The sequence below is a fragment of the Stigmatopora argus genome, chromosome 8, assembly GCF_051989625.1.
Source record: "Stigmatopora argus isolate UIUO_Sarg chromosome 8, RoL_Sarg_1.0, whole genome shotgun sequence".
NCBI lineage: Eukaryota > Metazoa > Chordata > Actinopteri > Syngnathiformes > Syngnathidae > Stigmatopora > Stigmatopora argus.
In genome coordinates, this window is record NC_135394.1 from 2,277,397 (window position 1) to 2,294,990 (window position 17,594).

Consider the following 17,594-nt stretch of genomic DNA (forward strand, 5'->3'; position numbering starts at 1 on the left):
CTGATCATAACGGCAGTGCAAGTTTTTGCATGGATGTATTAATGACAATCACATGATAGTTCATAGGCAAATACAGTGTCTGGAAAAAATTTACAAGATTCACCCACGGATACTATAAAAGAGTGGATAAAAATGGGACGGACAAGATACCGAAATCACAACTGAGCACAACAAGAACTGACTGTGAGAATGTTTAAAACTTGATTTGGGGTCAACCAGACATATTTGTGGCTCGTGTATGTGGTGACTCCCATTTACCAATTGTTAATTTAATTTTTAACACACAGTCACATAACCAGTTGTAAGAGAGTGTGCTGTTATTATAATAAAAATAATAATTATAATAATATTGAACGCGGCTCGAGAGGTTTGTGCGTCGGCCTTACAGCTCTGGGATCCTGGGTTCGAATCCAGGTCGGTCCACCTGTGTGGAGTTTGCATGTTCTCCCCAGGCCTGCGTGGGTTTTCTCCGGGTACTCCGGTTTCCTCCCACATTCCAAAAACATGCACGGTAGGCTGATTGGACACTCTAAATTGCCCCTAGGTATGAGTGTGAGCCTGATTGGTTGTCCGTGTTCTCGCGCCCTGTGATCGGCTGTCCACCAATTCAGGGTGTCCCCCGCCTCTGGCCCGAAGTCAGCTGGGATAGGCTCCAGCACCCCCCGCGACCCAAGTGAGGATAAAGCGGTTCAGAAAATTAAATGAGATGATTAAAGAGGGGCGAGTGGACTGTAATAAATTTATCTTTTATTTTTTTCTTCTCAACCGAAAGATGACAAACCCAAGCATATTAATCGACCAATACATCGTTCTGTTTTTTCCGTTAGATGTCAGTATAGTATAATTTCCCTGAAACAACCTATTTAAGTGACAATTGAGACGACCAAGCCTTTTCTTCAGCGGTAAATAGAGAATGACAGATTTTACTGTCCCAACGGACCACCTTCAGTTGACAAAAATTTCATTAAACTAATTAGAGGTCATTCACTTTAGCAACACATTATTGTTCAATACCACTTACTAGTACAGTTAGTAAATGGTTCCAATTTAGTTTTCTCCTAGCAGTAAATTTCATGCTAACCTTTTTTGACATGGAGCTGTTAATGAGCTAAACTACTCATTGGTGACTACCTTAAAACTAGTCTGATTAAAATAATATAGTACTATCACATATTGCCAATTTATGATATTCTATAAGTATCATAAAAGTACTGCATTTCTGTAAGACAAGTAGTAAGAAAGTTTAAATGTAGTGTGCTATTAGCGAAAGACTGCATGGGTGCAAAATGGCAAGTTTGAGTTTAAATGTACTAGTCATTGTTGCATATAAAGAGCACTAATGACTAATATCTTAAAAAATGCAAGATACACGTTGAAATCTGCTTATTCACTTGAGAGGACTACAAATTAGTACATTTGTTACACAACAATCAAATTAGAAAGAAGGTAAATGAGATTAACGAGACAATAAAATGACCACAAGCACAAAACGCAAAATCCGGCCAGGCATCAACTTGACCATTCTGCAGTCAGTCTGCAGCTTATCAGATTTATTATACTGAAAACATTCTGATTGGCCAAAAGGATTATGACGGAAGACGTCATGATCCGGTAACCACGGTGACGGCAGTTGAGTGACGCGGATTGTGATAGGATGTAATCCTTCCATTAAAATGGATTAAAGACAGTAGAGCAGCGCTGAGAGTGAATATGCATGTGTCTACGTGTGTGACCTTAGTTTACATGCCAGATGAAAATTTTGATTGCCATCTGTCAGAGACACAAAGCACACACGGACAGTTGCAAACACATCACTGCCTAGTTATCAGGGCGACCAGAGGTCAGGCAGTAATTTGGGGCTCTCGAGGAGAAAAATTAAATGACCCCAACATAACAAAAAATAATTGTGTTTTCAAAAACCAAAAAAAATAAATAAATAATAATAATTGTATTTTCGATACATCTGCTATGCTACCTTGTGAAATCTTCATCTGTAGTCATGGACCTGGGCATTGGTGAGTATCTGGGCGTAGTCAGTGGGGCCGGACTAACAGACTGGCTCCCACTCATGTAAGGGCTTATGTGATTGTCCTGATGTGGAAGGTAGGCTGAGGGGGGAAAACAAAACAAAACACACACTTATTTACCATGTTAACAGACAAGATTTCATTTCAGCTTCCTTTAAGAATTAGCAGTTTTAATTATGCAGTGTGTCTAAGTGAAAACTTTGATCAGGATTATTATGTTTCTATTATCTAACATTGTCCAACCTGTCTCCTGTCAAAGTGTTTCTATGGGGCTCACACATATGAGTATTGTGTTGCGACTGACTATGGTTTTATTTGCTTTGTTTTTTTAATTTAGAATGATGGACTGAAATGACTATTTGGTGTTTATTTACGTTGCCTCGTGGTGTAGAGTTCGCTCGCCTGACTTCGGTGCGGGCAGGCGCGGGCTCGACACCCACAAGTTGCGGTATGATTGTGAGTGTGGATGGTCTTGTGTCTCTCTGTGTGCCCTACGACTGACTGGCAACCAGTCTAGGGTGTACTACTCTGCCTTTCGCCCGAAGTCAGCTGGGTTTGGTTCCAGCAACACCCGCAACACTTTCAAGGATCCGCGGTGTGGAAGAGGAAAATGAAATGAGTTTATTTGCTATGTGGTTGGCAAAGCAACTTGCACGCCTCTTATCCAAAGTCAGCTGATCGACCCCAGGATACAGTATACTTGGGACCATAGACTTTAAAGAACAGACATAATGGGGGTGACATCACCGCATTTAAGGCCACTTTTTAATAGTTTACTGGTGCCATGTTTTCCTCTCGGCGAATGTAAACCTCCTAGTTGGGCGATGGGCGTTCTCTACATCAGTGTTGCATTGCAAAAATCTCAAGGCAACACCACCCTCTGAAAATCTCCAAATTTAAATCTAACTCACCTATATTTACAATACATAAAGTCATTTTCATTCAAGTTTTATCAACATAAATCAAAGAAACAAAAAAAAGTACTATTACAATATAACATTTTTCACAGTTACATCGCGGATGTCCGCGGATCCCAAACAATTTCTGGTTCACATGATGTGAAAATAAGTAATGTTCCGATTTCATTCTGGTAATTTTATTACCTTTTCTCCCAATATTACTTCAATCTCCTAATATGACACAAAAAGCAGTTTTGTGGTCACACAGATTTTACCATGACCGGACGTTTGGTCCAAAGACGTTTGGTCCCCGGACGTTTGGTCGACCGGACATTTGGTCGACCGGACATTTGGTCGACCGGACATTTGGTCGACCGGACGTTTGGTAGAACGGACGTTTGGTAGCAGAGACGTTTGGTAGCAGAGACGTTTGGCCGCCGAGTTTGCTCGCTGTCAAATTTTGACAGAGAGTTTACTGTTGATATTTTGATATTAGATATTTAGATATTAAACTCTCTCTCCTGATTATAATTTTGAGAGCTGGTTTCAACAGTAAAAACCCAGCGACCAAACGTCCGTTCTACCAAACATCCGGTCGACCAAACATCCGGGGACCAAACATCTTTCGACGAAACGACGAAAGATTTTACATAGCCAAAAGTTGATGTCCATGGAACAAAACAACTTTCAGTTCAAATTACATTAAAAATAAGCAACAAAAAGGCGTGAAAAAGCAACAACAACAAAAGAACAAAAAAGTTGAATAAAAAAAATTGGGAACCACAAATAGAAGTATAGTGGTCCACTTAGGGAGGAATTACGGATATTGCACACGAAAGACTTTTCTTTACCCCAAAGCATGTCGAGTCCTACGGTATTCTATCGTCTTAATGCAAAACATGCTGCAGTAAGCATGGACACCAGAGCTAAGGTTGGTTCGTGCCAGACCTACAAGGAGGGGTAGTTTGTCGCAAGAAATTCGGCCAGCCTGACTGCAATCATGTCATAAATCTGCTTCGTCCATCTTAACTGCTGTCACATGGAGACAGGTTGGGGTGTTGAGTGCCAACATATTGCTTTGCTGTGTTGGTATGGAGATAAGGATTGACATTCCTGCTGTACAGATGGTAAAAAATACCTTGTCTATATTTCTTTGGCCCAAGTGTAATGGCTTGATACCATATTACCCATACGAGATTTCGGTAAAAGAACTTGGTGACTTTTAACTTAAAAGATACTTAACTTGAATAAAAAAATATTCAGGAAATTACAGTAGAAAATACACTTACAATTTGTGACATCAGGAGGAGGAAAGGTTTCATTGAGGAAGACAGCGGTGTGTTTGGCCACACGTAGATAAACAACATCTGGGGTTGACTTGAGAGCTGCGACTGCTTCCTCATGGGTAACCTCTTCTAAACAAGAGGCATTTACCTGCAAATGCATGAAAAGAAAATGCATTACAAAAGCAAATAAGCATAGAATTAAATGCCATGCAATAAAAAGTATTGCCACTAATGAACAAGAATGTCAAGTTGAGTTTCAAAATATGGACACATGGAATGGCAGCCCAAAATTTAGACTCACAGCAACAAGTTTGTCCCCTATCTGTAGCCGTCCATCTTTCTGTGCAGCCCCACCATCAATGATCTTTGTCACATAAATGCTGTTGTCACCTGGAACATGTTGATTTCCAACTCCACCAGCTATACTAAATCCAAGACCTAAGAGAAATAATCAACACTTATATAAGATTGCTCTTCATTAAGGAAAAAATGCCCTTAAATCAATCATTTATTAGTCAAATCTTGTAACTTCATAAATAGCAACACAAGGGGCTTCATATACAATCAATTTGTTTAAAATACTGCTTACCAGTACTGCTTAAGAAGGTGGAGGAAAAATGGGTACTTGAAATGGGGCTTTTAAGAATGAGGCGGAACTTTTAATCACTCTCTTCAGAAGAACCATAAATGGTGATGGGCGTACACCCTTTAATGTGTGAAAATATTACAAAATATACAATATTTAAAAATATATTTTGTCATGGCTACAATTGTTTCTAAGGCACCAAGTCACGTATGTCAGTAATATTTATGGTGGCTTAGTTGGTTACACTGTAAAAAAAACACGTTAGCAGTGTAGCAGTCATGGCCAACATCAGGTTATTTACTGTACAATGGACATTGGAAGTGAGAGTTGTGGCTTTTGTAAAAGATACAAGAGGGTGGGGAAGAGTGAAACGAGGCCACCACAACATTGAGATAATAATGAAGGCTTCTTAGTCACCCTAAACATGGGAATTTAAACAGCATATGGTTTGTGGTCAATTGAGTCAGTCCTCTGGAAGGCAGACTTTACAACAATAGGATTACTGCCTGTTGTATGATATACTCACCATGCACTTTATTAGGCACATCTATCCAACTGCTTGTTAACACAAAATTCTAAAGAGCCAATGAAATGGAAGCAATTCAATGCATTAAGGCATGTTCATGACGATCTTCTGCTGTTCAAACAGAACATCAGAATGTTGAACAAAGGTGATATAAGTGACTTTGTATATGTTATGTTTGTTGGTGCCATGCATGCTGATCTAAGTATTTCAGAAACTGCTGATATACTGTAATTCTCACACACAACAGTCTCAGTGGTTTATAGAGAATAGTCTGAAAAAGAGAAAACATCGAATAAGCAGCAGTGCTGTGGGTGAAAATGCCTTGTTGATCCCAGAGCTCAGTAGAGAACGGCCAGACTAGTTTGAGCTAATAGAAAAGCAACAGTAACGCAAATAAACCGAAATCAGCAGAAGACATTTGCGAATGCACAAAATATTGAACCTTGAGGCATATGGGCTACTGCAACAGTAGTAGCAGCAGTAGAACACCACGGATGTCACTCCTCCCCACTAAGAACAGGAAATTAAGGGTACAATTTCCACCGACTAGTCTATAAAAGAAGGCTGGAAAAGCTTTGCCTAGTTTGATGACTCTCACTTTCTGATGCAATAGACTCTGTAGGGTCATAATTTGTTTGGCCTCAACAACATGAATGCATGGAGCTATCCTTCCTTGTATCAACAGTTCAGGTGGGTGGTGTGGTAATGAATACATTTGCAGATGACACAGCTGTGGTGGGGATGATCACAGAGGGGAATGAGACGGCCTAAAGAGATGAGGTCCTTCGACTCAGCGAGTGGTGCGCTCTCAACAACTTGGCGCTGAACAGAGAACTCATCCTGGTCTAACAATGGAACAAAGCCCCTGCGTCTTTCTTCCCTTTATATCAATGGCGAATGTGTGAAGCGAGTGGATACTTTCGGATTCCTGGGGGTCCATTTCTCTGCTGACCCCACTTGGGCAGCAAACACCACAGCAATCATCAAAAAGGCGCAGCAGAGGCTACATTTCCTGAGGCTACTCAGAAAGGAGCAACTAAGCACCAACCTGCAGGGGGTGATCAACACAGCCCAAAAGATTATCAACTGCCCCCTACATCCCCTGTCCAGCATCTACTAAAAAATCCTGCTGCCTAGGAAGGGCAAAGAGCATCATAAAAGACAATAGAGATCCCAACTTCCACCTCTTCAACCTGCTGCACTCTGGCAGGTGCTACAGGACCATAAAAGCCAAAACAGAGTCAAGGACAGTTTCCTCCCAAGAGCCGTCACCATACTCAACTCGATATTGATTATTTCTTTGTGCACTTCATGGTGAAGCTAATGCAGGGGTGGCAAACACATGGCTCTCGCGGCACATGCCTCACCCGGGCAAAATGAATGAGGGTCTTTGCTTATTATCATTCTTACATGTATGCACTGTGGCTCTTTGCCTCCTGTCATGTGTCCTTTATTTTTATTCTCTCTTAAAACACTCAAATTCATCGGGGCCCACAAAAACAAATAATAAATTCAATTTTAAAAATAATTTGTCAGATTGGATTTTTTTATGCGACTTCTGACGTTAGGTGTGGCTCTTTGAATCTCACAGTTTAAAATTGGCTCTTTGTGTCTCACTTGTTTGCCACCCCTGTTCTAATGGCTACTTCCAGCAGAATAACAAACAATGTCAAAACATGACAATGTGTTCACTGTACTCAAATGGCCTCAATCAGCAGCTCTTGATCCAATAAAACAACTTTGGGATGTGGTGGATCAGGAGATTTGCATTATTTGCACCGTCAACTCTGTGATGCTATCATAATAACATTGGGGAACTGTCTGAGGAATGAACCCGCACTAGCAAAGTTTACCGAATAAGTGGCTGGTTAGTGTATATTTGACAACTGTTGCCTTGTGAGCTACAGTAGGTTGAACAACTCTTATTCATGTGGAACCACAAGCCTATTCACTTTCCAAAACAAACCTACTGCTAACACTGGCACAATGGGAAAGAATGATTTAAAAAAAGAGTACTAGTACCATTTACTATATTTGAAATAGAATTTGCGCAGCAGATTTTGTCATGTGGAACCAGATTGCTTGGTATTGGGTAAAATAAATAAATAAAAATACTGTAGTTCATCTAAACAGCTACTGTATAATAACCGATGAATGCAAAATATGAGGAAACTGCTATATTTTCATCTCATGCATTTAAACATCACTACAATTGTGATTCTGTCATGCAAATATTCTGTAGATTTAGAGGGCTTTTTTAAAAGAACGTTGCACATATTTTTCAAAAGTTAAGAATGTGAAAATTTGTGCTGTTTTCATTGATATATTATACTATATTATATTATAAATTGATGGCCATCTGATCGCAGGGTACAAGGCACCTAATGTGTCTACTAAAAAAAAAATCTGTATATTGAGATTATGTTTGTAGTGTTCTTCACCTTTTGGACCTTTCACTAGCTTGATATCCAAGATTTTATCGGTAAGGCTCTTCTTGCGTCGGACACACAGTTTGACGAGACCTCCAGCATCCTTCAGTGCCTCTACTGCCCCACTGTGTGTCACTTCCCTGACATCAGTCTCATTTACACGGACAATAGAGTCATTTACCCTGCAAAACAAAATGAAATTAACCACATGTAGAGAAAATGTAAAAAATGATCAAACCATATGTTCAGGTGCATTAAAAAGGAGAAGCATGATACAATCCAGTGTTCAGATACGGCAAATTAAAAATATACATTACTTCTTCTCTAGTGTTTTCTACAACATTTGAATTGTGCAACAATCATTTGTTCAAATTTATATGGTGATATTTGTTTTGTTGCTTTTCCATAAAAAAACAATATAATCGCATTCATCAATTCTCTTAGTTTCTATATTGCTTGTCCTTAGTATAGTTGAGCATGATCGGCCACTATCCCAAGTAAATTTGGGTAAAAGTGTATAAATTATATAATTTATACAAATTACAAAAAAAGTTACTATTTTTTTTATTTTTTTTTTTTACATATGACATTTTTCCCCTAAAACTAGTAACAAATAAAAATAATTTTGTGCATACTTAAGTCGCCCATTCTGCGCTGCAGCCCCTCCAGGGATAATCTTGGTAATGAAGATGGACGGATCATCTCCAATATGGGGATTATCAGTCCCTCCTGCAATACTGAAGCCCAAACCTGAGTTTCCCTATGCATAAACAAAGGTAGACAAGAGATGTCAGTAATGCCAACAATAAGACTACTATTATGCTAGAATTATACAAGGCCATGGACGCAACACTAAGGAAAGCATTCAGCCTTGGTGCACTTGTGTTTTTAAAAAGCAAGAACATTTTTGTGCTTAAAAGGCTTAAAGACAACTTTTAACTATGTTTGCAAAGCTGCTTAGCTGACTGAAAAGTCAAAGAGTTTGGTAAACTATATTGTGAGGGCTTAACTTCTCATAGAGGTTTGTTCCAAAAACGGTTGTTTACAGAAGATCATGAATCATAACAGGGTCGAACAAAAAAGGAAAAACAACTACCATAGGGGAGATGATTCTGTAGGACAAAGATATGAATAAATATATATGGATGAAGTTGAGGGTTAAATGTCTTGTGTTAGTTTGTCGAGCAGCAGCTATCATTTGACGACATCTTAAACACTTCAAGCACAATATCCTTGAAATATATACACGTGTCCATACTTAACAGGGTTCTATCATTGAATTGGTTTGTACAAATCTGCGATATACTATATAATAAATACATTTCAAATGGATAGGCTCCAGCACCCCCGCAATCCTAAGCGGTGCAGAAAGTGAATGAATGAATGAATTTCAGGTTTATTCTGGGTTACAAGAAAATGTTGCTACTGACTACTGCTACTACTACTACTACTACTACTACTACTGCTGCTCTAAAAGAAAAAGAAAAGAAAAAATATGTATATACGTATATGGCAGTGGTTCTTAACCTGGGTTCGATCAAACCCTAGGGGTTCGGGTGGAGCCTCTGCCACCGAGGTCAAGATGTATCGACTCATCATGTCTATTCACGACAACATGCCCCGCTTGACCATCACTGGCTGCAGATAATCACGTGACATTGCTTGGCCAATCAGTGCTGCGAGGAATTTATATATCTTGAATTTGAAAAAAAAAAAAAAAATTTCATTTTACGCTAAAGTAGGGTTCGGTAAATGGGCAAATGAAATTGGTGGGGTTCGGTGAATGCGCATATGAAACTGGTGGGGTTCGGTAGCTCCAACAAGAACCACTGGTATATGGTGTAGGGCATGGATTTAAAAAGCAGTCCTGGAAGGCCAATGTGAATACAGGTTTGTGTTCCAACTGATACAGCACAGACAGGTCAAATATTGAGGTTTCTGCCCAATCAAGCAGCATCTGGCTGTAATCAACTAAGTCCTCATGTAAGAAATCTGATGGGTGAAAAACTGTCTACTGGATCACTTGGTAGGAAAACCTTCAGCCACTGCGGCCATTTTTGGATATTGGACGCCGTTGTAGTGCAAAATATTCATTCATTTATTAACCGTTCCTCTTATCCTCACAAGAGTTGCAGGGGGTGCTGGAGGCTATCCCAGCTAACTATGGGCAACCATAAACTGGTGGCCAGCCGATCGCAGGGCACAAGGAGACGTATAAACATTTAATGATCACAATCATACATAGGGGCAATTTAGTGTTCAACCAGCCTACCCTGCATGTTTTTAGGATGTGGAAGGAAACCGAAGTACCCAGGGAAAACCCATGCAAGGCCAGGGAGAACATGCAAACCACACACAGGAAGGTCCGAAACTGTGGTTAAAACCTTGATTTCTGACCTGCGAGTACATGTTATTTCTAACAAGATGACTGAATTGAATCGGGTGGCCAAAAAAAAGGTGATCGGAACATCAATAATTTCTTGTGCATGCTTCTACTCCTTCTCATTGGGTATGAATTGCATAGTTTCTGTTCTCGGTATGCATGTATAGCAATAATGTCTTCAAAGAAGACCCAGTCAAGCAGACAGATCCAGGTCACAGGAGAATAGAAAAAGCGAGAGGGACGGGAAGAGCGCCTCGGGGAGAGACAAAGGCAAGTATAATTGAGAGGAAGGACACACAGAAGAGAGAAAGTGAAGAACACTTGAGAAGAACGGTAAAAAAAATTAAGAAGACTAGATGAAAATGTGAGAAGTGTAGAGAAGAGAATAAATGTTTAACTATTATAGGTATGTATGATTAATATGACAGTTATAAAACTGTCAAATATACACGTATATACATACATACATACATACACACACACACATACACACACATACACACACACACACACATACACACACATACACACACACGCGCACGCGTACGTACGTGCGTGCGTGCGCACGTACGTACATACGTATGTATGTATGTAAATATATATATGTATTCTTTCAATACAAATGTTGGTGACATTGCTCTTATATTTTACCCGCTCCAATGTGATTTCCTCATATTCATAGTCTGCTTCTGTTCCATTTACCTGTTTGAGACAATATATGGAACAAGAGAGTTAAAATCTGTAAGTACAACACAAGCTATTGTTAAACGATTAAATAAATTGCTGCATAAATCTTAAAAATAAGGGTTAAACTATATGATGCCAGTTTTGAAACCCTCTGTCACTCAGTTATTAGCAGGACATAGGATTTGGGCTGTTACTTAAAAAATTACATTATTCCTTATCAACACACTGCTGAGATGTCCTTGAGCAAGGCACTATTAAACCACCTGAAACTGTCCACAACCCCCCCGTCCCGTTTAAAAATTTATCAGCCAGTTAATCTGATTCAAATGTGATGCATAATTCTATTTTCTTGCAGAGAAGGAGATGGGAGCGCACACACATGTATATATTAACACACTGAATGAACAATATCCCAGTGGTCTGTGTAATCTCCTGGTCTTTAATCTGTGACTATATTGTGACATTAGTTTAGAGTCCAGTGGTCTCAAACCGGTCCTCAAAGGGCCGCAGTGGGTGCAGGTTTTCATTTCAACTCAACAAGAGGATACCTTTTGCAAGTGTAATCAGTTAATCAGTTGATTGCAGCCAGGTGCTACTTATTTTAGAAGACACCTGATTGGTTAAAATGTCGGCACTGGAACGGTTGGAACAAAAAACAGGACCCACTGCGGCCCTCGGCGGAATCGGTTTGAGACACCTGGTTAGACTAAATGTCCATCATTGCACCATATTCAATTAGCCCATGCATATAATATCAAACATTTCTACAATTAATAGAAATAGAACCATAAAAATATGATTATTCGTCTATGTAAAAATACGTATTTTTCGGACTATAAATCGCATAAACCATAGAATACACAATAAATATAAATCACATTTTAGGGAGTGTAATTTTTTATTTATCAAAAACCGAGAAGAAACATACATTAAAGTAACAAAAAAACTAAATATAAGTTGCGCTTCATTATTTGTCAGAGACCCAGCCAAACTGTGAAAAAAGTGTGAATTATAGTCTGGAAAATACGGCACTGATGTTAACCCAGAGCTCATGTGGTATGTGTATTTGTTAAATAAAAGGTACAATTGAAATAACTGTTTAGCGCATGAGGATTTCCAGGCGGTCAATCAGGGAGTCATTTCAGAGTAATTATATAATCACCTATGCTAACAACAGACACTGATTTGCAGTGGCATCTGGCTACCAATAAAATGACTGGCTAACTGTGCTCATATAAGTCTGGATTCAGCATGATTTAACCATTGTTTCCTAAAGGATTTTTTTAAGAAACGATTACACAATGAAATAATTCTATGCATGAATTTACTATTAATAATGTGTTAAGCGAGAGCAAATGCAGGCATACACATAAATAAACATCATCAAAATGTTACCACAGTTAATAGCCATTATAAATGAGTTATAAAACAAACTATTTAGATCTCGATTCTGATGTTAGGTAACAATTGTCCATGTGATTTCTGTTCCACTTAAATTATTCTGGGTTGTAGGTGAAGCTGGAAATGAAACTGGTGTGATCACCAATCAATCATATGGTTATGGTGTTAGGTCAATAGCGGGCAAGTGATGGCACGTCAGCTGTATCAAAATCACTTCTATACCGTACTACACTGGCACTGACACAAATATTGTCTTTTCCTCTATAATGATCTAATATCTTAAGTCAGCGCTTCTCAAATGGGGGCAGGGGGGACACCTAGGAGGGCATGGAGCGATGCCAGGGGGACTGCACGAAGCAATACCTGGGAGCTTGTAATTTAAGAAACATAATTTTTTGTCAGACTAGAATAAAGTGTCATTGCACATTCACTCCGTGGATAGCAGTTGTGCGCTTATTATCAGAGTTCGCTCAGGGAGTTATGCAGAGGTGTCCTTAGAATTTTATAGAAAACTACTATTTTTCGTTTGCGCAACAGAAAATAATTGAGAAGCACTGTCTTAAGCGAAAGATATGTGCACCATATTCACATTATTTCTTGTTTTCCAAACATAAGGGCTTACATAACATAGACTTAAAGTTAGCATCACTGGCTTGGTACTTACATATGGAGGGGTGTCAGCACTGTCTGTGTTGACCACCAATGGAGGTGGGTTGGCCTGCAAAAAAGAACAAATATGACCTTATATAAACAATACAATACATAATTTACAGAACAAATAGTGAATTATGAATATACATGATGTACAGCTAAACCTAAACTTACTCGTCTCATGTTTTGGTAGAGCATGTCGACTACATCTGCTACAGATTACTACAATGAAGCGACTGCAGACACATGACATACTGCACACCCCTTACAATAGTCAATACTAATGTGCTACTAAAATGCAAAACATCATTTATGAGACTCACTCAGCAATCAAACAACTGATATTCAACAAATTATTGGCAGATTTAAAATTTACGTACCGCTTAGGAATACATATCTCCACTAAATTTTAGTAGACTGATTGGTTAACGTACACCCTGATTTGCTGTAAACAAATCAAAAAGCCAAGCTGACCCCTGCTTTCACCTATATTTTTTTAAATCTAAGATATTAGATGCCAATAAATTATGTTAGTAGACATGAGGATTTCCTTCTTTTCTGCCTAGTAACTGCTTTCAATTCAATCACACATAGTACATAGGTCACATTCCTCATAACCATTTAATTTAAAAATCTCAAAATCGTCCCTATTTCACTGACTCCACAAATAATAATCACACAATCCAACGTTGAAGTCCTCTTCCATGACCCAAACATGAGCAAGCCAGTAAATGAAGGAAAATTTAAATCTCAGTCCAACATTCCCCAAAACTTCATCGGGCAACAAATCTATAATGAACTGTCCACTCAGTCTGTGCAACATCAACGTGCAACAAAGCAGGAACATCTCTCCGAACTAATCTCAATCGCTCTCATCCATCACATCCCTTGATCTTCTCTCTCTCAATTGCTCTTTGTCTCGCCCTCTCACTCTCTGTCCACCACGTGTCCAATCTGTCAGTCATGCTGAATGGATGCTTGATCCCACAGGGGAACCAAAAAAGAGAGAGGATCAGAGGGATTAATGGCATTGTGGGAGGAGTCAACTCAACAACAGCAATAAGGAGCAGAAGGTGCAGACATGCAAACAAAAAAAATGAATGCACAAAATTATCCTCAATATATTTGTATTGCTAGAAGAGTAATTGCATTTTTAAAATACTAAAATATAATTACATTTATTTTCAAACACTTTTTTAGGTGTCCAAGCCAGTGTTCAACTTTCCAACCAACATCACAAACCTACACTTACTAAATTCTCATTAAAAAAAATCATCTTTAGGGGAATTTATTTGCATATTTGTGTATCATTAACAGAAAATGGAGTCTGTCAGTGAGCTGTTAATTCAACTGACACGCCAAGTGAGACTGCATGCTTATGTAACTGTGCGGGGGTGTGGGTGCGAGGGTGTGTTTGTATTAGTCCATACAATTTCTTTTTTTTAAAGAAGCTCTAACATACAAATGAATATTCATGATTAAACAGTGTGGCCATTATAAACACCCTGCCGACATTATAAATGGTTTGTAATAGCATAGATTTGACTGATATATGATATATAGAATAATATTAGTTTGCATTCACTTTCACTGCGCAAAGGTGGTTTTTTTAATATCAATGTCTTAGTGGTTACTGTAATAACAATAAAAGTACTCATTTGAAATACAAATCCCATTGTCAAGATGTAAACTGCAGAAAGGTGAAATTATGACATAATGTAAACTAGTATGAGTTTGATAATAAAAAATAATTATATAAAAATATATGTCAAATATCAAATATATAGGAAAGGAATAAAACTAATGGCTTACCTGCATTTCACTTCCTACATTTTAATTAATTCAGAAAAAAAGAGAACAGTTACATTTCATATCTGGCATTTGTGTTGTGTAACTATGATGCACACACACTGCATATTACTGTATTTTCACGACTATAAGGCGCAAATAAAAGTCTTAAATTTTCTCCAAAATAGACAGGGCGCCTTATAATCCAGTGTGCTTTATATATGGACTAATACTAAAATTGTTATCACGATAAAATAAAATAAATCAGTCGATAGGGTACACCATCCTCTACAGCTCTCACAACTACGGCAAGCAGCCCCCGACTCTACTATTTTCCCGTAGAAAAAGTACTGCGCAGTGACTGCTGGGATATGTAGTTCTTTTGTCAATACACCCAATGGATTGTGGCCTGGACATCGACATCAACACAGCTTTACGAAGCGTGGAAGACAGCGTTGGAATAGTCACGCTAGCTACTAGCTAGCTACTATTTGCGAATGAATTGTGGCCGCCTGGACGAACGTATAAAACTCAGCGTTTTCGATGACTCATTCGGACAATTGTTCAATTCGGACACAGAAAATGAGGAGTTTGATGGATTTGTGGGTGATGATGACATGACTACATTGTAAAATGGCTAAATAAAGTACAATCAAACTCAGTTTTGCTTCCGTTGCCTTTTTAAAAACGTGTTTTTAGCGTGTGGGTGTAGCGTGTATGTTTAAGCTGGTGTATGTTTTGCCATGTCTGGCTGTGTCTATAAAAACGGTGTGTCCTTTGTGTGTGTAAAATACAGAAATAGCACTTGTTATTGACACTGCGGCTAAAAATACGATGCGCCGTATAGTCGTGAAAATACGGTACATGTTAACTGTTCACAAATTATTCCTGATATGCAATGAAACTTCATTAGCCTTCTGACCTTATGAGATAGAGCTTGACACTAATGAAATTAGAACTGCCATGGTAATTATATTAATTAAGACTCAGACCTCCCATTTACAATTACTGTATCCAAATTTACAGCAACAGGTATGCAATTGTGATTTTGTGAAATGTACCTTTTGTTCAGTAGCAATAATTTAATACTGGAATTATTGAAATAAATCAAATATAACATGATATGTATATTTTGATCCAATAAATCACAACATTGATTTCAAACAGCTTGGTGTGTTTGTTGGCTCGACACAGAGCGGACTATTAAAACATAAAATAAACAAATACAACTGCAATAAAGTCCTCTTGAAATTAACTGCTTTCGGAGAGCAGTATGTGTCATGCAATTCAGGTAGCACTCATTTATCCCCGCGTGTCCACGAGTATCACTTTAATTTCCATAAGGACAAATGAGGCAGTTTTAAAAAGCAGTTTCAATTACCTTTTAGCTCTTTTTACATCCTCGAGTTCAACAACCACAGCTGAGTTGCAATGCTGTAAAAATGCACTCATCTGACAAAATAAAAAGATGATGGGAAATTACTCAAACGACAAAACTAAATATAAGAAAGGGAAAGTGGGAAATCCTAGAAGAAAATAAATGACTAATCACAGTCTGAGGCCACATAACATCATTAACCACACACAATATGAAGGTAGTGTAATGGATTTCCACATCATTCACATGCAATTTGGTAGGATGCCCTCTTGATGGCTTTGACATGTTCAAGCAAAAGCACAATGACTAGTTTTCCGGAGAAGGCATACTTTACTCATAAAGTTGCCTTTCTTAAATGGTTAGGATCGCTGATTATTTATGATTTAAAAAAACTAAAAACTAAAAAAACTTCCATTTCCAAACATGTGGAGTGCAACACAAAATATTTACTGAGATGTGAGTGCATGAGAGAAAGGTGTAATGTTGCATAAGGACAGGTGAACTCATAGGCTAATTGACCTTAATAGAAGTCCAATATATTTTTACTATAAGAGGCTGGTAATGAATGACTGTGGCAATTCCTGCCATTCTACCTGACATGAGGAAACGTTATTTCAACAAATCATTTTCAGTGCCGACTAATATTTTTTTAAGCTGAACTTTAGTCAATTTGCAAATTTCCTGGTATGACGAAACTGATGAAAGTACTATTGTTGTGCACATTGTGCAACATTTGCCTCCCACCGCGGCACTTCAACTCAACTATCTTAAAGCAAAGAATGTATTAACGAGGACTAGAGCAAATATTAGTATGGGTTGAAGGCAAAGTAAACTAGATGGAATAAGTGGCATCATGAAGCAAAATGTTGCACACCCGGGAAAAATTAACCCACTTGCAAAGTGGATCACTCTGGACTGGAGGCCACTATCAGTGGTCGAAGATAAGGGGTTAGTAAATGTGCTACAGGTCACTAAATGTAATCGGACTTTTTAAGTGCTTTGCAGAAAGAGAATAACAAGCAGAATTTAACAAAATATAGGATGCCTTGCAGAAAGTTCAATTTGTGGCCCTGACAGGAAAATCATTAGACTTCCGTCAGTGATAATTTTTTATTTAAATTATTATTTTAGTTTTTACGTTTATTTATTTGCACAAAGCGGCCCGGCGGCTAGAGTGGTTAGCGTATCGGCCTTACAGCTGTGGGGTCCTGGGTTCAAATCCTTGGTTGGTCCACCTGTGTGGAGTTTGCATGTCCTCCAAGGGCTGGGTGGATTTTCTCCGGGAACTCCGGTTTCCTCCCACATTCCAGAACATGAATGAATGATTGAATATTTGCACAAAATTGGTCAGACAACAGGCAGGTTTTCTTGATGGTATTTGCACAAAAATGAAATGCATGTATATTTATGTGTATGTATGTATATATGTGCTAAGCAATACGCTTATTTATTTATATATGTATTCATGTATTTATTTATTAACTTACTTTTACCTATCTATTTATGTCTAAAATGCCTTTCCTATTCCTGCATCCTCACCCTCTTGCTACTGT

At 38.4% G+C, this 17,594-nt stretch overlaps 1 protein-coding gene across 14 annotated transcripts in view; it reads right to left on the reverse strand.

Annotated features, from left to right (window-relative positions):
* LOC144078787 (discs large homolog 1-like protein) overlaps window positions 1–17,594 on the reverse strand; it is a 101,810-nt gene that overhangs the window by 33,279 nt on the left and 50,937 nt on the right. For 13 of the 14 annotated variants that reach the window (XM_077607135.1, XM_077607138.1, XM_077607137.1 and 10 more), the window contains 7 exons: window positions 12,889–12,942; window positions 10,788–10,838; window positions 8,389–8,513; window positions 7,766–7,935; window positions 4,514–4,650; window positions 4,216–4,360; window positions 1,976–2,108 (listed from right to left, as the gene is read on the reverse strand). In XM_077607135.1, the coding sequence (XP_077463261.1) occupies window positions 1,976–2,108; window positions 4,216–4,360; window positions 4,514–4,650; window positions 7,766–7,935; window positions 8,389–8,513; window positions 10,788–10,838; window positions 12,889–12,942 (815 nt within the window). Of the gene's footprint in view, window positions 1–1,975; window positions 2,109–4,215; window positions 4,361–4,513; window positions 4,651–7,765; window positions 7,936–8,388; window positions 8,514–10,787; window positions 10,839–12,888; window positions 12,943–13,049; window positions 13,167–13,255; window positions 13,832–17,594 lie in introns of those variants that run through there. The other variant, XM_077607148.1, reaches the window with a different exon arrangement.